General features: G+C 38.4%; 1 protein-coding gene across 1 annotated transcript in view; it reads left to right on the forward strand.

Moving 5' to 3' along the window:
* LOC128500911 (voltage-dependent T-type calcium channel subunit alpha-1I-like) overlaps positions 1-26,358 on the forward strand; it is a 56,673-nt gene that overhangs the window by 10,603 nt on the left and 19,712 nt on the right. The window contains exon 3 of the mRNA XM_053470281.1: positions 16,810-16,907. Coding sequence (XP_053326256.1) covers positions 16,810-16,907 — 98 coding nt within the window. The remainder of the gene's footprint in view (positions 1-16,809; positions 16,908-26,358) is intronic.

The raw sequence follows: 26,358 nt of genomic DNA on the forward strand, positions 1-26,358 counted from the left end.
CCCAGGAAGCCTTTATTACCTATCCATCATTTATCCATGACCTCCTTCCAGTTATCGCTACCAATTAACAACCACATTTTTATGATCTTTGTCTTAGTTATGAGGGCCCTATATGTCTATTTTAATTACCCTATAGGACTTCTGGTTGCTATAGTCAACGCTTTGTTTCTTGCAATAGTGACAAAAACTTTTTGCTATCTTTTTCTAGTGTCATTTGCAAGAATAATCAGATCAACAAAAATATACATAAACAGAGATTTATTTTCAGGGTTAAGGGGATTATGCTCCTTGTGCTATGCTTACTCTGTAGGTCTCCTGACACAGTCTCCCTAGAGTCAGAGCTCTGGGATAAGACACTCAGCACTTGGAAGAGAAGAGGGTAGCTGTGGTGGCAGGTCCTGGGTCAGGCCAAGGTCAGCACTCCATTGCCTGGGATTTCTTTAAGTGTATTGGTTGCTGGCAAGGTTCCAATGCCTGTAGGGTTATTGTGGCTGATTCCACTTCAACTATTTACATAGTGCCATCTCTAGGTGCTATATCAGTAGTTGATACCTTTTATTGGGGCAACATTGAAAAAAAGATGTATCACCTTTTACTAAAGATATCATCTTCTCTTGGGACAATACAGTTAAATACATTTTCTTTATTATATTCCTCCTTCTTCCCTGTCATCCTAGCTGACTGTATATATTTAGTGATATTGCTACATCCTTAGCTGGAACTTGAAGGCCCTTTCTTCTCGGTCGCATTTCCACATAGCACACATAGTCCGTTCCAAAAATGTCAGTTTTATTACTTAAGTCCTTAAGTCAAGCTCTTAAGACCCAAGTTCCTGTCCATCTCACAGGTGAGAGCTGAAACAGGACATTATACAGGACCATAGAACTGTTACCTTATCACAGCTCTAGAATAAATTTGCCCCAGCAGCTTCTCCCAACCCCCTGAAAGAGTGCTTTATAGTGTGTATAGTGTGTGTGTATATATATATAGATAGATAGATAGATAGATAGATAGATAGATAGATATACACACACATTCTGTATATTTGGTCATACAGGTGTAGTAGAGAAGCAATAACAAGAGCATAGCTCTTTACAAAATTCCATCACATCACATGCTGGCTCATCATTAACAAAAGAGGAGACTGGCTGCTGTGCCACTTGTGACAGCTAATCCAGCCTAGCATTATACACAGCTGATATATATGAGACTCTGAGGCCACAGGTTAGATGGTGAATCATTTTCACATTGGCTCATTAGCTCTTTTGGAGCTAGAAGGCCAGCAATTTCCCTGAAGGTTAAAAGATATCCCAGCTTGCAAAGAATTACATTCTCAAACACAAAGGCATCAGAACGTGGCAGACAGACACGTTTATTTTATGCAAGCAGTTAGGCAAGCAGGCATGCGGACATTTTAGCAGATGCTAACATGGAAAACAGACCATACAAGTAAACCAATATTTCTCACTGTGTGATCGAGGGAAGCTCCATCTCCCCCAACCCCCCACGCATTTCAACGGTTCACATTTTTTGTCACTAAAAATATTTTAGTTGCTATGGAAACATCTCCGCCAGCATCATCACCTAGAACTGCGGGCGGAAAACAATCCCAACTCTGAATTAATTAATGACTTTAATTTTTGGTTTTTGTGACACAGCCATTTGTGGTGAGTGAGCACAGGGTCTTAACCTCCCCAACTAAACACCTCAAGGAAATCTACCTGTATGCTGGCACTCCAGGGGTTTCTGCTGCATCACTGTGTCTGAGTCTGTTCTCCCAGCCACATCATACCGCTTCCCCTGCCGCTCATTAGTGCTAATTAGAGTCTTTAAGAATAGGGTTATTGGCTCGAAAAGTGCTGATTCCCTGAGCAAATCTTTCTCTAACCCACTCTGTAAAGCAGCCAGTAAAAACATGGAAGGCTTGTCAGCTTTTACAATTTTGCAAAGTTAGCTTGCCAGTCCAAGGTCAGTGCAGCCTTTAAAGGGCATACACTATTTTAGACAAAGCCCAAGCTGCTTGATCTTTATTTTTTTAAATAATAAGATTTAGTGCATAATCATATTGTTTTTAGCAAAGTTAAGTCCTTCATGGTGGTAATACATTTCTATGGGCATATATCACTCTTGCTATTGGATTCTTCCTTGTTCTTGCGCATTTACCAGCATACACATTTCCTTTCCTAACTTCCTATCTTTTTAAATGGGGAATCCCATGGAAAACAAAATCTTAAGATATCGTCTTGTCACTTTATACATTATACATATGAACAAAGACCGCTGTAAAAATTTGTCTTTATTGTTTAACCTTTTAAACTTTTCTTCCAACAATATACAAAAATACTCTCATGAATTGCAAACAATTAAAAACACAGGTTTATTCAAAAAAAGTTGCCACCCTTTTAGTCAATACTTTGTGCTACCTCCCTGGCAAGCTCACTGGCAGGGTTCTCAACTCCCGGTGTGTCTGTATGTAATAATGTATATTTGTTATGTGTGTTAACTGCCCCACCTATTACAGTGTTACGTAATTTGTTGGCGCTTAATAAATACAAGATACAGATACATATATATATATATACAATGAAATATAACATTGACAAAAACCTCTTCTTATCTCATGTTTTAATAAACATCCTTTGTCTGCAGAGCTGGAGGCTGCCATTGTTGTTTATGTGATATTTATGGCGATTTTCCCTTTTCAGACACTACACTGAGTTGATTTTTTATGGCAATGATAATGAAGTTCTTCCATAGGCCTTCATTAGTCAGAGTGTCCAGCTGGGTGATTGAGACTGAACAATTCTATTGTTAACTACAGGTAGTATGATTAGGAGTCAGATTGTTTGTCTAGTAGATTGAGCTAAGGTAACAGAGCAAGTACACATACAAATGGCTACAATGCAGTTGCATGAAACTAAACGATATACAAAAAGTAAAATTGTTTCAAAAAGGAAAACATCACAATATTTAAAACATTTTTTTAAATGTTTGTATCATTTTCTTATACAAGTTTTAAGACTATGATGTCCCCACCATTTTATGAATTTTATGGCAGGTAGGATTACAAATATCACCCGAACCTCTGAAATATGTAATAAATAAAACATATAGCAGATAGAAACAGGGGCGTAACTAGAAACCACGGGGCCCTGTTGCAAAAATTACCCTGGGGCTCCCAACTTCAACAGCTAGTCTGTGCCATCATTGCCCCTAAACAAGTTGTCTGTGCCTACTTTGTCCCTTGCGTCCCCTTTCCAACATACAACAAATGTAAACACAAATGTTACACAAATTAGACACACTTACTCATACTCACTAACACATACTCCATCTCATCCCACTTACACATACATGCTCACAAACACCTACACATACATAATTACACATCCATGCTCAGACACAAGTACATGCATGTTCACACACACAAGTACACATGCATGTTCACACACACAAATGCACATGCATGCTCACACACAGAAGTGCACTTCAATGCTCACACACAAGTAAACATCAATGCTTACATATATATACATATATACACATATATACAAACACATATACATACATCCCACCTCCCGCTCGCCGCCGCTCCTGCAGCTTTCACCTCAGGCTGTTCGGCACAGTGTGCCTGTGTTTTTAGAAAATCTGGACCCATGCATATACTTGAGAATTCTTCATATCTCCTTCCTCAGGTCTCTAGGTCAACTTCCTCTTTCTCAGGGCAGAGGAACATCAGTTAGCCGTGCCTACTTCACCTACAACGCAAGACTGTCTAGGGCAGCTTGCACCATCCTGTGCACATGATGGCTAGTCCCATATCCTCACAAGGCCACTCTTCAGAGGATTGTAGAGTATCCTGTCGTTAGAAATTATTATTATTATCTTTTATTTATTAAGCGTCAACAAATTACGCAGCGCTGTACAATTTAAATGAGGCAGTTACCACACATAACAAATATCAGGCGTTGAGAACCAAGTGTACAAGTGCTTCTACTAAAATACCCTGGGTTGCCTGCCTTTAGAAATATAGTTTTGTGAGGATATTTTGAACTGAGAGGCTATTTAACAGTCCCAAAATAGATATAGGCCCTGCAACTTTCAAATACCTTAAAAAGCCTATACATGTGAGGTATTTCTGTAATCTAGAGATGTAGCTAAATAATGTTTGGTAAATTTCCTTGCAGTTGCACATAACCTGTGCAAAAAACCCTAAGCAACAAGGAAGAATTGCTAGAAAAAAAGCACAGAAAACTAATTTTATGGCTAACATTTATTGGTGTGGGGCCAGTCGCTAACCAAGTAGCGCACCAAGCAAAAAAGGCCCTTTATCATCGCCACCCCCCCCACAAAGACACAAACAGGACATGTCTTGTTTATACTCAGAAAGCCAACGCAGGCAGAAATCACACACACACACACATTGTGGAGGTATATTTCCAAAATCAACTCAATAGTCACAATATATTTTCAAAATATTTTAGTTTTTTCAATATATATTAATCATACTAAATACTGGACTATACATCTAAAAGTGTTATCAAAAGGAAGCCGTATCTGTTCTTATATAACAGTATAACTTTTGTGTGGATACACTTAAAATGAAAAAGGGACACATGGTTGGCCAAACTTATGGAAAAAAAAATTCCCTAAAGGTTCCACAAATTCTGGCACTAGAATCAGTAGGGTAGGCATCTGCTTAGGACCACTCCTGATCTGAAAATGTATCTACTTAGTCATTTTAAGTTTAATTTTGTAATTATACATACAGAATTTTAATACAATTTGACGGGATGGCCTATTCTGTTCTTGTCATTATATTATCTGTTAAATGTATTGTAGCAATAACAAACATCTTCCAAGCATACTGCATGTGGCCCCCATGGTTTTTCCACTTCATCTCTGTACATTCCTTCATTAACAAACTCTTTACAAAAGTGACAAGACAGTGGAGAGACTAAATGGCTTTGACGTGAGCTGCTGAGCTGGGTCCACCAGATGTCAGAATGGATTCCGTGCGCATTGTCGTTAGAACAATGCTAATTATTGCGAGCTTCCTGACCGATCAGGACAAGTTATGTGTCTGATTTCTAAGAATTACATCCTGCTGATATCTGCAGATAATGAAGACTTCAAGACTGTAGTCAAACGTAACATTGTGTTAACGTGTAATGTACAGAAGCACTTACCAACAAAAAGTGCATTAAAAATAAAATAATATGTGTTTACACATTATGTTGTGTAGATAAAACACATTTATAAACCAAAACTAAAATAAAATAAATAAAGCAGTTATCCATCTAAAACAGATGTTTTAATTGTTGGGAGGTATCTATCAAGATGCATAATGGCTTTTCCTACCTATTAATTTAGTGGTCATTCCCATATCTTCCCAAGCAGATCTGCCAAGCTCCATAGTTTGTGCTCAGCTCTGTGGAGATCTAAGATCATTTACATAGAAACATACAGATAAGAACCATTTGGCCCATCTAGTCCGCCCATTTTTCCTGATGTAAGGATGCAAACCCCAGTCTGTCCTTGGTCCAGTCCCATAGTAAGGAAATCGTTATGCTTATCCCAGGTATGTTTAAATTCCCTCACTGTAGTAGCCTCCACCACTTCTGCTGGGTGACTGTTCCATTTATCTACCACCCTCTCTGTAAAGTAGAACTTCTGTACATTACATCTAAGCCTCTGACTCTCTAGTTTTAGACAAGGGCGGAGTTGGCACAGGCTGTTTGAGCAGCAGAGTTGGCATAGGCAGACTGCTTCAGGGGCAGAGATGGCACAGGTAGGCTCTTTCAGGGGCATACATGGCACAGGCAGGCTGAGTGGCAGAGTTGGCACAGACAGTGCTTGAGAGGCAGAGGTGGCACAGGCAAGCTGTTTCAGGGGCAGAGGTGGCACAGGCAAGCTGTTTCAGGGGCAGAGGTGGCACAGGCAGGCTGCTTCAGGGGCAGAGGTGACACTGAGTCTGCTAAAGGGCAGCAGAGGCACAGGCAGGCTGTTTTAGAGGCAGAGGCCTACCATATGAAAGGTCTGGCTCACTGTGTGGTGATGAGGTTATGCCATATCTGTTCAGGAAATGTTATTTATTATTATAAAGGCATAACATTTATTCAATTTACTTATAAGTTAATATTTTTTTTTTCAGTTGACATACAGTTTACAAATTTTTTCAAGTAGATATTCTTGCCAACATAATTTTGTTTTGTGTGTGTTTGTGGAGGTGCCATATAAAGGATCCACCTCTGTTTGTAGCCCTCCTCTGAACCCTCTCCAATGTGTCAATATCTTTCTGGAGATGGGGTATGTAAAGTGTAAAGATCTGTAAAGTGGTAGAACCACCTCCCTCTTCCTGCTCCTAATGCTCCACACTACACAACCCAGCACCCTTCTCGCTTCTTCTGACCCTTTATTGATTATCTTCAAGTCAAAACTACAATATGTGTGTTTGTTTAAATTAATCTATGGTTACTGGTTTAATAAAACTGGGGTAAGCTGATTGCCTTTACCAATAAAAAAGACTATTGGGATAGGACTATTAAACTGAAGCCCCAGGATTATCACCAACAGCCAGATACATGTTTACTGTATATTAGCAAGGGCACTGGACACTTGCCCGTTTAAAAAGCTGTGGCGGAAGAAAAAACTAAGTTTAAAGTAAAATAGGGAATAGCAAAAATGCAATGGTTTTCAAATAATTCAGGCTCTAAAGCTTACTTACCCTTTCTACAAAACCCCTCTCCTTCTCATGTATTGCATGTGCAAGAATTTAAAACTTAGGGCATTCACCGACTGTTTAGAAAAACATTAGATCTACAGTATTTTAGAAAAAAACCCCACAGTGTTCTTATTTGCAGTTTTGATGATACGCTTGTGATTAACCCTTTCATGGCAATGCAGGGCAATCCTGTCTGATAGCATCTTGTAGTCAGTACCATTTAGTTATTTTGCTACTTCAGATACAGGAACTCTATTAACCTACTTCAGGGTTGAGAGCAATGGTAACAGACTATTTTTCCATCAGTAATGAACTGTGGCCATGTTTCTCTAAACCATACGTTGGTTTTTAGCTAGAGCGGGTGCACTACCAAATTTAGTACAGAATATTTGTATTATTTTTGATGGATGGCTCTCTGGAGGAAAAACGAGTTTTCTGGATTATGTGTTTCAGTTCTATGGAATCCTCATGCACCGTACAGTCAGAGAGAGTTGCCGAGAGATAATTCATTCACATTAGCCCTGTCTGCTTCACTCAGTCCAGCTATAATTGGAAGTTACAGAAGATTTTGCAGAGAGCAGGAAAGCTTTAAGAAAGAGAAATAAGCAAACTATATAACTGATCATAGTCTGAGATTTCTTTAGAGAGAATTATCCGTTTATTGGATGGGCAGCAAATGTCTACATAGACAAACTTGTGCATTAGAAATCCTGACTCTGCAGCAAATATGTTGATCTACGAAATGAGCTTAACTTTAATTTTCTTAACAATAACACTGTTATATAGCACTGTAAAAAAAGACTAAGAATAAAAGTGAAGAAGAAAAGCGATCACGGGAATAACAGGTGATTCTGGTAAAATGTTTGTAAATTAGTTTTATAACCATAGCAACCAATGCAATGGCTCGAGCAGCAGGGAAATTAAAGAGGCAGTTTTTATACATAATCCCAAGTGTGTCCACACACACTTAATATATATTTACGTAGTTCAGAGAGAGTCTACCCCAGAACTTAATGCATTTGATGGCATTATTATCTGGCCCAATACAGATATTCATAGGTTTACTTGGCAAACTAAATAAATACTTTTAATGAATATTCATTCTCCTACTCAAGCATTGTGGAAATATGCCTCCTTTAATGGGAATTCCCTCACGGATGTACTAGGATGCTGTAGTTGCCTTCACTTCATGGTTTCTCTAGCTTTGGCTACTACTATAATGTGTGTAGCATCTAAATTACAATGTGATCCCATTTTAAACTATTAATAATATTAATAAAGCTTTTGACAATACATTTCCCTCAACTTTAAAGTCTAATTGGGGAGTTGTGGACAGCTAGCCCTAGAAAGCTAGCATGTGGTATGCAAATCCTGTCCCCAAAGCCTGGTAATAAGCTGGGATACCTAGAGCCTTCAGGGAAGATCCAAGAGAGATTCTTGGTTTGAGTATTTTTGGAAAATTAAATTATGTTTTAGCCACATGTGCTTAGCGGCTGTTCCACAAACCAAACCACTATACTAATAATACTAAATTATTTCTCATCATATGTCAGTCCACAACAGAATTCCCTCTGGCTTTGATGTATGTAATTCAATAAATTGTGTCACTATACTCATTATGACTATTAAAAATAATTAAGCCCAAAAGTATCATAGACAGCAAAAATATTTATATTTTGAAACATAACCCTCATCCAATGATAGAAATTGTTAGATGGTAACAAGCGTTATTAAAATTAAATGTGGAATAATTAAACTGTGATAGAGTAGATCAGTCACCTCTCACAGCTGAACCCTGTAGCAATTTCTGCTTAATCTCCTTTTTAGTTTTGCATTTGATCATTAGAGAGAGTATTTTTTCACTCTAAAAGTGACATTTACATAGTTAATATCTAAAGCAGTGGTTCTTAACCTGGGTTTCGATCGAACACCAGGGGTTCGGTGAGTCAATCTTGTGGGTTCGGCAGAGGTCAAGACACACACCCGACTCATATGATTCGTGATGACACGCCCCGCTTGTCCATCATTGGCTGCAGGTGATAACGCCACATCGCTTGGCGGCCTATCTGTGCTGCAGGGAATTTGGTGCACCCAGTAGTCGAATTGTAACTGTCGTGATGGTACGTCGTGTGATTTCTTTCTTAATATTTTAATCCCTTCATACTAACTTTTCTAATTAAGAAGGGTTCAGTGAATGCGCATATGAAACTGGTGGGGGTCAGTACCTCCAACAAGGTTAAGAACCACTGATCTAAAGAGATTAGACAAAACCAGCATACTATTATACCTTGTATCATGCTCACTAGAGCAGGTCATTTGTCATATGGGCTGTTTGCATCAAACCATTGATGCCCTTTCATTGGTGCTTTTAGCAAAAAGGCTGCCATAAAGTCTATTGCTACTTACTGGTCCATCAACCAACACTACATTGCAGCATTCAACTGGCAAATCTGGCTCAGAATGTAAGAATTTGTTAGCTAATTGTTATGTCCAAATATAAACATTCATTACACAAGGGTCCCTCTGTATTGGTCTGATTATTTATTTGTTTATTTATTTAATTAAAAAAAAACATTGTAAATCAAACTTTTTAATCCTTACTTCTTTGTGTTTCCATACCCCTTTGCTCACCATCACTGCCCACACAAAAATCTGACATATGTACCCTACTAGTTTTGCCTACCTTTCTGTACATAGGATTTTCCTGTGGTAGTCCAGTGAATTAAGTTGGTCTGGGCCAATGCAGCCATCTATATATACACTCACTGGCCACTTTATTAGGTACACCTGTTCAATTGATTGTTAACACAAATAGCTAATCAGCCAATCACATGGCAGCAACTCAATGCATTTAGGCATGTAGACGTGGTCAAGACAACTTGCTGAAGTTAAAACCGAGCATCAGAATGGGGATTTAAGTGACATTGAATGGCATGGTTGTTGGTGCCAGACAGGCTGGTCTAAGTATTTCAGAAACTTCTGATCTACTGGGATTTTCATGCACAACCATCTCTAGGGTTTACAGAGAATGGTCCGAAAAAGAGAAAATATCCAGTAAGTGGTAGTTGTGTGGGCGAAAATGCCTTGTTGATGTCAGAGGTCAGAGGAGAAAGGGCAGACTGGTTAGAAATGACATAAACAAGTAACAGTAGCTTAAATAACTACTTGTTACAACCAAGGTATGCAGAATACCATCTCTTTTCATGGGACACTTTGGGCCCCTTAGTACCAATTGAGCACCGTTTCAACACGACAGCCTATCTGAGTATTGTTGCTGACCATGTCCATCCCTTTATGACCACAGTGTACCCATCTCCTGATGGCTACTTCCAGCAGGATAATGCACCATGTCACAAAGCTTACATCGTCTCAAACTGGTTTCTTGAACATGATAATGAGTTCACTGTACTCCAATGGCCTCCACAGTCACCGGATCTCAATCCAATAGAGCACCTTGGGATGTGGCGGAATGGAAGATTCGCATCATGGATGTGCAGCCAACTAATCTTCAGCAACTGCGTGATGCCATCATGTCCATATGGACTAAAATCTCTGAGGAATGTTTCCAGCACCTTGTAGAAAGTATGCCACAAAGAATGAAGGCAGTTCTGAAGGCAAAAGGTCCAACCCGGTACTAGCAAGGTGTGCCTAATAAAGCAGCCATTTAGTGTACTACATGGTAGTCTGCACTGTGTGCGAGCAGTAATTTTAATAGGCTTAGCACAAAGTAACAGTGTGAGTGACTGTTAGTGTATGGTGTTAGAGTGAGTGTGTTAGCTATGGTTAATGTGCGTGGGTGTTAGAGTGAATTAGTACGTATGTGTGTGTTAGTTGCAGGGGTAGCACGCACCAAAGAATTCCTGCACCCAGGAGCAAGTAACCCTAGGCTCATCCCTACCAAGGTCTGTCTTTTGCTATTCCTTTTGTGGAGGTAGTTATGATGCCAGACCTAGAAAATATAAAATAAAATGAAAAACCTTAAAAAAGAGCATTTAAAAAATCATACCAAAGGTTGTGACAATCATAGAAGTTATAAAAGACAGGGATTGCACTTCCCTCAGACTGACAAACATGATTAATAACTATGACAGAATATGGGATTATTGGTAAAATGTGTTTAGGTCAAGGATAATAAAACAGTGGTTGGTACAGTGCAGCCAATGAATTAGCCAGAGCCTTGGGACGGATTGTATTGTATGCCTCTTCACTTACGGATAATGTCTGTGATACCGTAATAATCCATGTATTTTTATTTTCATTCCTTTCTTTTGTTTCCACGGATTATGCTTTATCTTTTCAATATTGTCATGTCCTGTGCATTATAATTTCAATAAGTATTGTTGCTAAGAAAATGAAAGATTAAAAAAAATTATAACAAATTAGTGTTTAATCAGCGTTAGGCTATTTATTCCACTTCTGCAATTAAAAGTTGTGTGATCTGTATTACACAAAAAGAGTAGAAAACATAAAATGCCAATTTGGCCCACATCTTTGGTTTGCGGGCTTTTAACTACAAAATCTCCAATAAAATATAGGGTTTTCTCTCTGTTGGGCAGCAGGAATAACACTGAAATCCCACGCTAGTCTCTGTATAAATTGCCTAGAACCGTCTGTCCAGCTTCTCTCTGTTACCTTAAACCTCCAGGAGAAAGATCTGTTTGACATTTGTGCTATAAGTAATTGAGACAGGTTCAGTCATTCCTAGTTTACGTACAGTGACCTCATGTCTGATCCTGTCGCAAGAAATTATTTACAGGCCATGTTGGTCTGAATAATGTCCGCCTCGTCCTATCACAATTATTTTTAAATCAGTTTTCAAATTGTGTGTGTCAGTGTGTTTTTATGTTAATATGAGACACAGTTGTTGAAATCAAACGAAGGCAGTGTTGTGTCATTCTGATTATATGCACCTATCACAAAGAGAGCTATAAATAATGATTAAGAAGTCTGGGAAAAAGGGAAAAAAGCAAAGAATGAGAGATTAAAAAAACGAAGAAATTCAAGTAATCTGCTTTTTGAGGCAAGTGAGGATGCTGGAAGCAGTGTCAGAAGGCCTCTGCTAGCTGGAACCGCTCTCATCCAGACATAATGAGCTGTCTGTTTGGGTCAGTTATCAGCGCTACCTGCTTCTGCCTGATTTCCCAGGTATGCTCCACTACAGAGAGGGAACGTACTGGCAGCTTGAAGAATGAAACAAGACACCTGGAACTTCATTGGCTGTAATTGCAGACTAAGTTCCTCTCTGGCCCTAGAGGACACCCCATGAGAGATAAAGAAGCAAAAGACTTATCACAAGGGTTCTGCGAGGTGTCAAGAGCACTTTTAATGCATTTGTGTTCTTTGTACAAGTGAGAAGGGAATATGCTTTCCGTCGTAGTATGTTTAAAAATATGAATTGCAGATGCAAATTTGCCGGCACAACATACTGGTTTGGTTATATACAGATGACTGTACAAAGGTTAAAATACTCTGCTGAGGACATTTAGTTATTGCTAGACTTTTTATATCATGTGAGTAAAACATGAGTTGACGAACGCTACAATTTTTTATTTATTTAAGGAATATCAATCAGTGTCTCGGCCAAGCATTGTTAGGCATTCTAAGTGAAATGGTGTATTTATAGGACACATGGTTCATGTTGGTGAATAATAATTGACCGTCGGTTTCCTAGTCACGTGGAGGGTTTTTTTCTTTATATGCAGACCTGGCCATCAGCGTCATATGATAGTTTGAATTTTGCCTGCTCAACCTTATGGCAATGCTAAATAAGCCCTGCTTGTACAAATAAACCCTTTCCTCCACAGAATGTTATGGTCATGGTACAAGGATGGGTGATTAAAACTAAGGTATTCTATTGTTTACTACAAGGCAGTATAATAATAAGATGTTTATCTTTGATGAGGCGAAGATAACACAGCTAAAACACACACAAATGACTAATGTACATCTTAAATTATGCAAAAACTAGAAAAAGAAAACAACATAATACCTCTGAATATTATTTCAAATATATGAATATTTTTGTAATATTTTCAGTCTGATACTAGAAATAAAACATATTCCCCTTTAGTATGTGCTGCTTTAATATATTGGTGGGTACATAACTATAATCAGAAAACATATTAAAACAGAACATTATTTAACTATAGTTGTTTTGCCTAATATGCTTTGCTGGATTCCATAAATTAATTGATCTCATCTGAACCTAAGTTTTCCTTGTCTGGGCTTAAAAAGGATGACCTATAGTTTTGCGTGTACCCATGAGACAAGTAGTTCAAATCAGAGGTTGGATGTATTTGTACAACACGGTAAACTTTTAAGATGACTATTCCCATCTTAGAAAAATCCAGCTATGGGGTACTTTAATGATATAGGTTATGGTAATACATTCTAAGTTTGGAAGGTTAAAGATCATGCATAGGCTTGAGAGAAGGGTTCAAGGGGAAATCGTAAGCAGTATCACAGTCTCAGTTACAGTGAAGCTTCTAGAGAACTTCTCCAGATTTTAAATATTTGTTTCGGGTTTCATAATAGGATGTTGAACAAACCTCCACAGATAGAGATACAAAGCTCCGGTTTCTAATATTTTTTTCTAATATTTTTTGGCATGATTAGGTGTTTGGGGGCATAAAAAAGTGCAGATATTAAGAGTAAGGAGAGCCCTCTTGTGGATGCTCAGGCAGATACCGACGCACATACAGTACGTTTTTTCTCTCCTGTTTGCTCTTTACATGCTAGAACGCAATTAAACCTGAGCATGGTATTACTGTGGGGCTGGTAGCCAAGAACCTGGTTATGTTCAGATTTACATTTACGGAATTAAATATTTTCTTTGCAGGAAGCACATACACATGCATTTCACATGATCATGACTAGCACATGTAAAAAAAAACCCAAAATATTAAAAATACCCACCAGTATGTAAGATGTATGAATTTGCAGAAGGAAATGAATTACTTTGTGTGCAAGACATGCTCACCCATATCCAAAAAGGTGCAAAAGGTGCAAATTAGCACTTTCTGCTCCATGTGTCACAAAGCACGTAACATTTCCAGAAAAGATAATGTGAACTGTGTTTTCCCTGCTTTCACAGGGTTCTGTGTTCCTAGCAATCGCCACAAAATTAGCGAGGTAAAGCTTTATTTTCACCCAGCTCTATCCAGTTATTTAGCCCACCTTCTACAACGTGAAAATTGTGTGTAGCTTGAATAAAATAGTTTTATGATCGACCTACTTTGTGAAGAGATTTGTTCACATGTTTATTACAGTATATTTTATTTGTGGCCCCGTTGGGTCCGTCTGATGTGCACGGTAGATCATAAAGAACAAAAAAAGAGAGAGGTAAAGTGTTTTAATGCAGGGCAAGCAACAACATTTGGTTCCACCATGGCCACATACATGGTGAGAAAAACAATTTTCCCGTGTTGGATTGCTATTTCCACACCACCCATGAGAATGCTTAGTAAAGAACTAAGGGTTTGGAATGGGACAGAGACAAGAGAAGGGAAAACCTAATTTAGATATATTTACATTCTTATTGTTGCTCATGTTTAGACAACTCTTCTAGCTGACAAAATATTCAGATGCTTCTTGTCAATTTGCAGTGTTAATGGAAGTAGGCTTTCGTGAAGAGATTAAGTAGTAAAATTGACGTTACCACTTCTACTAGTTAAAATACTGAATGTACAGCAAGTGATATGGCCAGCACAAACCTTCCTTGAACATATCTTTAGCATCCTTGGCAGCGCCCTTTTGGTTTCTGTTGTTGTGTATAAGTAGATGCTTCCTGCTGGTGAGCATCTTCAGAAGCCAGTCCATTCAAACATTTCCACACAGCAAGACATTGTGGGAGCCTGCCTTACAGTGTTAAAATTAACTTAATATGGCACTCCAGATTAAGAAACATAAACATAGCAAGAGGTGGGGGAGACAAATTGTCTAGCAGAATCCCACTTCTTTCTGTGTAAAGTACAGTTCATGCTTTTTTTACATAAGTGCCCTACCATAATTCCATATACTGTATTAATTAATTAATATTATACCAATCAGAAACCAAAAGATAGTCGGTGTCCAAAAAATAAATTTTCATCCAGTAATATACTTGCTACAAAGTAAGCTTAAATGCAATGTAAACATGGCATTACTCGGCAAAGTATAAAAACTTCTTATATGTTGTGTGTATATAAAACGTAATGTTTAATTCATAAGGTGAAACTCAAAGCAGGAAAAAATCACACCAAAAGAGAGATACAGAAATACACTTCTCCTATCAACACTCACCATTAGAATATTGGAGACACTGTGAGGGTTATCAAAAAGCATTTAAAACTAGATAGAAGGAGCTAGTTCATGAACGCTATGATGGTTGCATTCAACACAAAAATCCCTACCCAGCCTGCCTAAAAAAACAAAACGAAAAGCCTTATCAAAGGTTGTACCACTTAGTATACATTTTCATAGCGGTACAGATTGCTATTGCCAAGGATAGCGAGGCATCGATTCCCTAATGGGTTAAACAGCCTCTTGAACTCTTATAGTCAAACAAATACCCACGCTATATGCTGTGTTAACTTTTCTTAAAACACCGTATGGCAGTTTTAATGTTACTTGAAATAAAATATTTTCACTTAAATTTTGTTCTTCTGCTGAGAGGAAGATGTATCCCAATATGCAACTGGCCTCAAACGTGACATTTTAATCCATTAACCTCTAGAGTGCCAAATACTCTATATGACCAAAAGCATTGAGAAGACATCTGACCATCACACCTATATGAGCATTTTGGACATACCAATCCAAAACCATGGACCCAGCCGTGGCTATGGAACTCTGGCCCGGCTACCGCGTGGACTGTTCCCGACGCTGCCACTCAGGGTCCTGACGTCGAATCACATCGCTTTTTGGATCATAACATCTTCGGACCCTGAGCTCTCGATTGGTACCCCAGGATTGACACTGCTCCCTTGGGATCACCCCGAAATACTGACTCTTTGTCGGGTGGGCATTGCAGGCCATAGAACTGTATTGTGGCAATTTGGTGGTTGATGGCATTATACCTTTAATCCTATCATGTTTGCTGTATATATACATGTGTGCTGTCCTCAATAAAGAGAGTTCTGTTTTACCCCTACACTCGGCTAGTGATTGGGGGAATATGAAGGGTTAATCCCTTGAGCAATTAAACTTTCAGCGGCAAGAAAGATCTCTACGACAGCGCTACTCAGTCTAAGTTCGGGTCTCTATCGCATATACCCAGGTTACGCATTACAATTCCTCTGTTAGAACCTGTCCATATGTTCCACGAGGCCCCGATTCTACTCTCTGCAGGCTGCCCCGGCGTCTACGTGCGTACAGGAGTGATGCGTATTTGTGACCTCGTATGACCCTGCCTGACCTCCTGTGCTTCGTTCTTGGCTTCTGCTGCCTATTTAAACATGGAACTTTTACTATTCTTATACTAGTTGTGACCTGGACTGTTTGACCTTGCTCCTTGTTTCCTGAATTGGCTTATTACCGCCATCTCCAGTAACCGGCCCGGCTTGTTTGACCTGCTCCTAGTCTTCTGATTTTGCTTCGGCCTGTGCTCTCCTGTTGCTGACCCAGCCTGTCTGATCTTGGTGGCTGAAGACTATACCCATAACACTCCTTTCTGTCCAAGATAATTAAGAAAAAAAGGGCTGAGGTGTTATCCTTACACAGGCTATGATTGCCCTTTTGATCTATTGCTTAGGGCCAGTATTCATTTCAGATGCTTTTGTCCCTATCCGAACCACAGTTGGGAGGTCTACTGATGTCGGTGGGTGGTCCCGCTGACATTGCACCATGGTTGGAAAGGAGGTGGTCGGGTTGCAATGCAGCTCCCGCGATCCAGAGTTTCTTTTGGTGGCCTGGAGACCCTTAGAAGCATTGCTCACCAGGCGTCTCCAAGCGATTGTGTTCATATTGTCATTTCTCCAATATGATTCTTTTGGAAGGGATATTAAAGATGGTAAATATATCTACCTTGACATGATTAAACTTCTCTTTCAGCTATAATCCATATCTGTTCCACCTAATGATTTATCTATATTCTCATTTTACTTTAGAATGGTGGAATATTCCCTGGATCTCCAGAATATTAACCTTTCTGCTATCCGTACTGTGCGTGTCCTTCGACCTCTGAAGGCCATCAACAGAGTACCCAGTAAGTGTCCTTTCTAGTTTTATATGTATAGCCTTTTCATTTGGATAAGGTGGGGTGGAGAAAGGTAAAACGCCAGAATTTGTTATTTGTGTCTGGAAGCCCTTTAGCTCTATGTCTTTTTTCATGTGTCTATTCATTTTAATTCCAATAGAAACAGAGATTAGTCAAAGCTATGGTGTACGCCATGTTATAGTAACCCAGTCATTTAAGCTGTGTTTAATAACTTGGCTGGTTCAGGCGTGGAGCTAAGGGTGACCACTACATGTTTCACTCCCTCTTTTTGTTTTATTGTACTGTCTGTCTGTCCATACTGTAATTCTTCTCTCAGGGCCACTTCTGCCTTTAGCTCTCCATCTCATCGCCTGTCTTTCTCCGGCCAATCAGCGGCTTGCCTTTGTTACTAAGCCCCGTCCATTCCATGCGTCCTCGTCCAATTGTGTCACGTAAGTGCTTGATTCTTTTATGTACCTTTACTGTTTTTCTTGGCTGGTTGTATTCATTGCTTCAAAAACCAGTGTGCCTCCATTATCAGGACAGATTATCTTTAGACAGATTGTGATATAGAAGGTGGGTTTTGTAGGGTTTATGGAGTGAACAATGGGTTATAGACTCGTTTGTCTCCAAGATCGGATGATTGCAGGATTATTGCAGTGTATTAGAGAGGTATAAAAGCCACTCATCAGAGGTAAGGATGATACTCCAACCACTAGAGAATGATCAACATACAATGGGAACCTAATGAAACTTTTAATCAGGAACTTGATTAGGTGCTATAGCAGGCCACACTGAAAACCCTTAACCCCTAAATTTCTTCTACACAGGATAACATATTGTAAAAGTAATATGTTGCCAATTAATTAATTAACCAAGAAGATGATAATTTTAGTAATTGATTGATTACTGATTAAATTAAGGATTCAAAATTAAGAGACCAATAATGTCATTCACTTATCCTTACCCCATTATGAATTTTGAATGGGCTAATTTAACCTTGCCTTTCTTGTATTCCTGTATTGGTTCCATCTGCTGGGTACATTGTGGCCAATGTAATCTTTGCAGTGTTTGTGGGAAACTTATGTCGATTTTAAGCTAATGTGGCTTGAAATGCATTGCAAACCATAACAAAGTACCTCCAGTACGTAAAGGATTTAGCTCTTTAAATTAATTTTTTGTAGATCGTTTCTACCCACAGACAGTGCTGGTCACATATAGAAAGGACAACTTGTACATGATTCTTCCTGTAAATTTGTATTATGCCTTTAAAATCACTTTAGAAGAAGGCTCCAGGCACGCAGGGGTTCCATCAGACAGATTTATTGTAGGAAACAGACAACAACGTTTCGACCTCACGATGAGGTCTTTATCAAGTTTATAAAGTTTAAAATCACTTTGACTTCTTGAAAAGTTATGATTAAGGCTACACAAGCTACTTAAGTTGATTTAAGCTACTTAAGATGACAATACAGTCTAAGAATTAGTTATACCAGTTTTTTTGTTGTCCCAGAGATGTATTTTCTGTCATTACGTTTTAGTGTTACTGTTTTTCCAATACTTGTACGTTGCACTCATTCCAATAACAGCAAAGTTGTTCCAGTTCCTGTTCTTTTGAAAGATCAAAATATGTAATCTCAAGGAATAGCCTGGGAAGTTTTGGGATATGTGAATACATTAACTGATAAGCACTTGCTAATTCTGTATATTATTGCCTTAGCACCTTAGTATAAAAATGGATTCAGACAGAAAATGCTATATATAGTTAAGTAATATGCTGTGTTGAAGAGTTACAAATGGCCATGAATGGGTTAAGCAGCATGTATGTCACAAGATTCTTTTCTGTACTCTTTGAATGGGTCTTCTAGTACTCACCGCACACACTCTTACATTAAATAACAATTTAATTTAAGTTAAATAGAGCTGATTTGCGGTGTGCAGCTCAAAACACTACTTATGTTATTACAAGACAACCAAAAAGAGGAAGCAACTTAAATTAACCTCTAATCAAGCAAATATCTGGGACTCTTCAAAATAGTAACCTTTAATAGTCCATCACAATTATTGTATTGTAGTGATTTGCTAATAATGGCAACCAAATGAAAACCTTTTAACACTGTCAGAGTGAAAAAAAAAAAAACTAGCTAAATAACCTGCATATAATAAAGGATTTTAATGGTGATATACTAGGGAGCAAAAACTGCAAAATTGCAAAGTGGCCACTCTCTCTAAGTGTTGCTCCTCAACCTTTTCCTCAAGGCAACCCTAACAGTCCAGGATTTAGGCATTACTCAGGTGTGTCTCAGAGGTTGCAAAATTAAACAGCAAAAACACCTTAAACACCATAGACACACCTCAGTAATACCTAAATCCTGGACTGTTAGGTGTGCCTCGAAGAGTGGATTGAGGAGCACTGGTCTAGTGCTTCCTGGCTGAGCTGTTGTTACTCCTAGATTTTTCGTCTTCACAATAATTGCCCTTACAGTGGACCGGGCAGATCTTTCACAAACTGACTTGTGGCAAAGGCAGCTTACTTCGACAGTGCCATGTTTAAGGTAACTGAGCTCTTCAGTACGACCCATTCTACTGCCAATGTTTGTCTGTGGAGATGGTTTCCTATGCGCTTGATTTTATACACCTGAGTGTGGGTGAAACACCTAAACTCAATGATTACAAGGGGTGTCCACATACTTTTGGCGATATGTGCAACAAAAATGAGAAAAAACACTTGAACAGCTGCAATGATTTGACTTGTCTACAGCTTAAAAGGCCATTTCTTGAATAACAAAATACCCTTGAGCAAACCTTTACCTTTAAAACAATGGATCACTTTGATTTGCAGTAGGCCACAAATGCAGTATTCATTTGCTTCATGGCTTGGAGTTACAAACCCCTCTAGGTCTATTTCTTTTGTTTGGAGCAAACCTTTCTCTAGACATGAATCATTTAAACATTCTGACAAGTAGTTGGGGTTACACCTGTCATTTGACATATGCTCGGATATTTTCTCACTCACTGTATATGTTATTTAACCAAAACGAAAGCAAAAATAGTTAAGCGGCCCCTTCTGTGACGCAAGTGATGAAAGTTATCGTTATATATTGACAAAGCTAAGCGATAAAACATAACAAGAGGAACCTGTATCTCATCCCTCTCACAACCTCAGAGGGGTATCTTAGACCTGTAGGGACACCATAGCCCTTAATCTACTTATATGCCTTTTATTTTAGATTTATAATAGAAATATCTAAAAAAAAACTATTAAACTGCACTCATTTTACGCTTATTTTTGTTGATATACTCCCATTTCTGACATTTGTCGGGGCTTCCTCAGACTCTCCCAGGATATTTCACACCAACCCAACCTAAGAGGCTCCTTTTTCATATGATGTATAATTAGCAAGGAGGAGACATCGTATGAGCCACCCAACTACACATATTTCCAGTAATGGATACCAAATATTTCATTATACATTTGTATTTTATAGGTACTAAATGAAGTGCGGGGACCCTACAAAAGGGTGAAACCCATAAGTGATATGTTATTGGAAACGAAATGTTACAGAACACTTTGTTATCTCCAAATGCGAATATTAAAAGGCCTTTAAAGATCAAGGAGACATTTACAATTTACAGAAAAATATTAATTGACACTTAAAATCACTTGTCGCGGATACTTTCTCAATTATTGTATGGCTATGGCATATTCTTACAAAAAACAAAATACTGTCTGCGCTTCTCACCCTAATAAAGTTGGCAACAAATATATAAACATAATATAAATGAGAGGTTTTGGTTATATGAATTGGCCAAAGCATAATTAAGCTCACCCGCCACGTCAAGGCACACTCTCAATAGGGTGAGAACCTACTCTCACCTCCTACATAGTGGGCACACAAAGCAGTTTATACTGCTACCAAAACCTTATTAATGTGTTGGGGGAGGTGCAATTAAACCTCCTCCCATTTAACCCCTGGACAGCAAGCTGCAACCAGACTGATGAGGAGCCAACAACCTCACATTTTTTTCTTTTTTTTTTTCTTTTCCCTATGGCATATTCTTAGCCTATACCAATTAATGTGTTGGGGGAGGTGCAATTAAACCTCCTCCCATTTAACCCCTGGACAGCAAGCTGCAACCAGACTGATGAGGAGCCAACAACCTCAAAAAATGTTTTTTTTTCTTTTCCCTATGGCATATTCTTACCAATTTGACAGGATCTGAGGTTACAAACCTGGATGGGCCAAATGGCTCTTAACTTAACTATGCTTTTAAGAGGCTGTCATCTAGCCTTATTCATTAAGATTTCTGTAAAATTAGCATATATATATATATATACATCATGGATATGTGGACACTCAATTTCAAAATATGTATTTTTTTCTCACACTTACTGATTTCCAAAGATTTTCTGGGACTCTTTAAATGCACATTTACATCCACTTTATAGAGTCCCTGTCATTGCCTGCACATGCAATGCCTGTTCTTCTCGTACTCATCCCTTCATTAGATTTTTCTGGCTTTAATTAAACCTACGCATAAATGTATTAGAACAAATCAACCCTGACTATACAAAGCAGGTTTTCTCTTCAATAACCTGTCTTAAATATATTTAATTAGCTCAGTATAAAGGTATCATCACCGGCTTGATTGCATACGTCTGATTTACATGAAAAACTCACCACAGGTTGCTCCGTCACTTATACGTACTGCCATTTGACTATAATAAGACAGATTCTGTAGGATGGTGTCTTTTGTACAGTAACAAGCTGTCAGTATTAGATGGGGGTTGCTAGCACTGCAATTCTTCCACAGTGGACCCAATCTATCTGCTGCATGCGGTGAAAAGCATCATCCATCATCCATCACTTCTTCTTGACAAACCCGCACTCTCAAAAGACATTCATAAGGGCACTTGGGACAAATATTGCCGTAGGTTTGGCATAGTAGCCACCCCAGGTACAGAACTTTAAATGCTCATCCAGGGAAAAGTGAGAAAGGCATAAACAGCATTCTGGTTACTTAAAATCTGTTCTTTGGGTCAGCGAGAAAAATGTTCGGGGAAGATCCGTTAGGGAAAATCAAGCAGAGCACAACATGGAAAGACAGAAGCAAGCGAGACAGAAGTCTGAGTGCAGAAAACGAGTTGTATAGCAGTAGTGATAAGTGAGTGGTGTGGGGAGAGTGTATGAAAAAAGATAAGAAATGTGTGCATGTGTATTTTACAATCATGAAATCATGGTCCAAATTTATGAATTGGAGAGATTAGCTGAACGCATCAAGCATTCTAAACCGGTATGCTGCCAGAGTTTGGGTAATTAATTTGAAATACTAGTGTTACCATATTTTTGACCCCAAATCCATACTTCTTATTGGGCCAAGATGAAATGTCTCATATGCTTTCAGGGCCTTGGAGGCTCTTCCTCAGATTGAATTATTCTATCTGTGGAAAAGACTTATGAGGTTTCAAAAGCTTGTTTGACTTTACATCTTTTTCCTATATTGGTCCAACGAGCAGTATAAACTTTAAAAGACTCCATCTTCTCTAAATCAAATGAATCCCTATTCATTTCCCTTATCAAGAATCCTATTGACACAGCAAAAATATGACACAATTACATCCTTCACTAGACCTTACAAACAACTTAGCCATCTTAGATATCCGTCTGTAAACACGTATGGGTGTTCATCAAAGCATTATTCCCTCCTAGTTTTTGATGTGAGTATTTTCTGGAATTCCCAGAGGGGAAGATCAGAGGGAACTATTTCAAAGAGTTTGTACTTCCTCTAAACTTGTTTCCATTAGAAAAAGAGGCCAAGTTTACTCTTCTGAAAATAAATAAGAAAAAAAACCATAAACCTGACATAACCGTTAAGTGCTCCAGGAGGTTTGCCAACATGAGCAAATATTCTTGATGTCAGATGCTAATGAAAAGGGCTCGTGGCAGATGTATCACAAGGAATTGACTAGTAGAATAGCTCTACAATTTACCACTCCTGAGCTCATATCTGACATAGAATTAAATGCGTTAGCATTAAATGTATCTAAATGGTTTGATTTTGCACTGTATGACCACTGCCTCAGTTAAATGTCTAATTTTTAAAAGGGAAATTAATTATTACACTGCATTATTTAAATCAACATATCTCTGTTCCTATCACTAGTGTTAGGATTCAATGTGTATCACTGTTGTTTTACCTGCATCATTATTACGTTACCATTTACTGTATACAGGGCTGGTGCAAGGATTTTTGCCACCCCTGGCTCCACCCCACAAACCCCTCCCCTTTTGCCACACCCACTTATACCCCATAGTGACTGCGAGCCTCCCATCAAGTGACCGCGAGCCGCCTACTTTGCCTATAGGCTGTCCAGAAGTCTAAATAGCTAAGTAAAAATAGCTATTTTAATAAGAGTTTAGTTCCACCAGGAACTAGTTGAGGCAAGCAAGGGAAATAAAAGCAATACACAGAAAATCAACATTGAAACCAGGGATCAGTAAGACAGTAATAGGAGAGACAAGAAACCAATAAAGCTCTGAAAGTCCTGCCAATGGAAGGCTAGGGCAGGACTGAAAGATACCAATGTGAATGCTACGCAGAGTATCAATAGAAAACAGGCAGGTTAAAACTAGACTAGCCAGTCATGGAATTGTCAAAACTAATTTTATTGCATGAGGCCATTTGATGGTGGCCCCCCTAGCATTGTCTTCTGCAAGGAGCCTATGTACTTACTCACTCCTGCTTCAACTGGTCCATTAGATTTCCGAGTCTGTCTAGCCTCTCACCAGTCGTAAAAATCCAGCAGGTATTGCTCACCCACTTAACAAAATGCCCTTGATCCACCTCCACGTTCCACTAACGGTCTTTGCTTGACCTTCAATGATTCATAAATCATTTACTAAATCATCATGTCATATAAATCTGCGAGGGGGCACATTGATGGAATGCCAAATAATGGTTTTAAGTGTGATTCCTTATTTTTACATCCAAAGGGGTTTTGTATATGACAGTAATCAACATAACCATTTGTTTTTACTCTTTTTCAACTATTTGAAAATGATGATGGGTAATGCCAATCAGTATTTGTGAATTTTAGTGCAATAAAGTGATCTAAAATAGTGTACGTTTGCAGTCCTTATATAACAATTGAGTAATTTTCTTTTTTGGAGAAGCTTACTGCATTTGTGTTTGTTTTTGTCAGGCATAATCGTTTTATATGTGAAGACACTTTTAGATATCTCCTCCATTGTGTCACAAGGGGCCATATTTATTGAGACCTATTCTGGGAGCAGGTGCTAAATGTGGAACAATCAACAGGGACCGTAATTGGTTGCTATGGTGATTGCTTTATATTTAGCACAGCACATTCAACCGCAGAGTTGCAAATCTTACTAGACACAATATGTATACACTCTTACTAAACAATAACAATATTTTGTAGAATGTATCAGGAAAACCTAAAAACAACACAAATGTGTTTATGTGGTTTCATCACAACAACATGATCAATGCACACACACCGGCATAATGTGTTTGCTCTGTATTTGTAATCTCTTGCTTTATTAAAACAGAATCGTCTGCTATCCTGGTGCTTAAGTATACATTTTTTTTATTTTTAGAGTTTAGCACAGTGTATGATGTTCTAGCTAGTGTTTTTATTTTCCTGTGTATCTTATTTCCCTATCTGTTGCTTCTTCTCCATTCTTCACTTTGTTTCCTGCTGTTCTCTTTTCTGCTCTTGGCTTCGCGCAGTCTTTCTTTTTTCTGTCCATCTCTATCAGGTTCAATTTAATCCTTCAGTCTCCACTGATTTGCTTGTTATCACAGAAGAAAAGGATTTGCTCTGGCAGCCAAGAACTTCTCAAAAATAGTGACTGCATAACAGGGAAGCAAAGTCTAGCAGACAGACTCATGATTCAGGGTTATGTGGCAGGGAGACACACTTTATTGAACTGATGATGTTCTATAAAACCTATAGGCTTTTTTTTTTGGAATGGAGCTGAGAGCCTCCAGAAATGGATAATAGTCATCTTGCTCTGTCCACTTTTCAGTTAATGAGGATGGCATCAATAGATCCCACTTCTGGAGAGCGTAGGGAAGTAGACAGCAAAGAGAGAAACATGGCTGAGGTATTATGATAGGTAGTGGTGTGGGAAAAAAGGGCGCACCAGAGGGTTTATGTGCAATTTAAAATGTTAAGCATCTGCTGAATTTAACACTTGTGTAACTAAACATGGCATTAGACGCATCATCATTGTTAAGTTTGAATATTGAAAGCCTTTCAAGAAATTATTCTTTATATAAATCAAATTTTGCCCTATACTCAGATTCCAAAAGTTACTGCTTAAATGTAGTCAGTAGCCATGGACATAAATGTAACACACTGGTAGGTTGAAATGCTTTCCACCCAAACCCACAGAAAAGGCTTATTAATACTGGGCTTACTTCAGCTTAAACATTTTAAGTTTTATGTGACACTACAGAGTTAACATTTTGGTTACATTGGAATCACAGGGAGGAATTTGAATTATTTCACATGTACACTACACTCTTTAACTACACTCACATATGCCCAAGTGCAAGTTACAGGAACGCTTATCAATCTGCAAACAATTTGCATATACATGGATATAAAATGTGCTCTGGAAGAGACTTAAGTTGAGTTACGTCAGTTGAGTTCACTCTTAAATTGACTGGCAACTTGACTATTTCACTATTGGTGCAGAGTAGATTGCTGATGCTAAAGTGCAGGACATCCTGGGAATAAAAGTTTTTCAATTTTTTTACAATAATCAAACAGTAGACTTGACTTGGAATTCCTATAAATTGTTGGATGGCCAGGGCAAACTCTAGCCTGGCTCAGCCCAAGTTCCTTGTCAAGCATGCCATCATTCATGAGCTGTGGCTTCATATCGAATCTGGAAATTGGCGCATCGCCAGAAACCATTGATGCTGCCCCTCATCATTACAACACATAAGCCAGTCCATATTGCTCAGAGCATTAAAAAGAGCCCATGCAAGGCCCAATAAAATGTGCATTTTACTAGCAAAAAAGAGCTAGAAAGTACACCAGCCAATTAAAACTACATGCTTCAGTGAAATAGATAACACAACATTTTTAAAAGTAATTAAGCTTCATATACTGGAAAATTGCCCATTTAATCCTAATATAAAACAGCACATATATTTAGTTTTAATTTAATGAGCCCTGTTAGGACACCTAAACTCACACATATTTGTTGGTGAATATTACAGAATCTGTTTTCATGTAAGAACTATAGGATGATTTGTTGCATCTTTTTATAGAGACGGATACATTATTTTTCTCTAAATATGTAGTCTATGAAACTGCACTTCTGCATGGAATTTCATAGATAGATGGTTTCGAATATTTAGCATTCCTTTATATTCAAGATCTCTTTACAAAATAAAGATAATACGTGTTCATCAAACAGGC

Source organism: Spea bombifrons, chromosome 6 (genome assembly GCF_027358695.1).
Source record: "Spea bombifrons isolate aSpeBom1 chromosome 6, aSpeBom1.2.pri, whole genome shotgun sequence".
NCBI lineage: Eukaryota > Metazoa > Chordata > Amphibia > Anura > Pelobatidae > Spea > Spea bombifrons.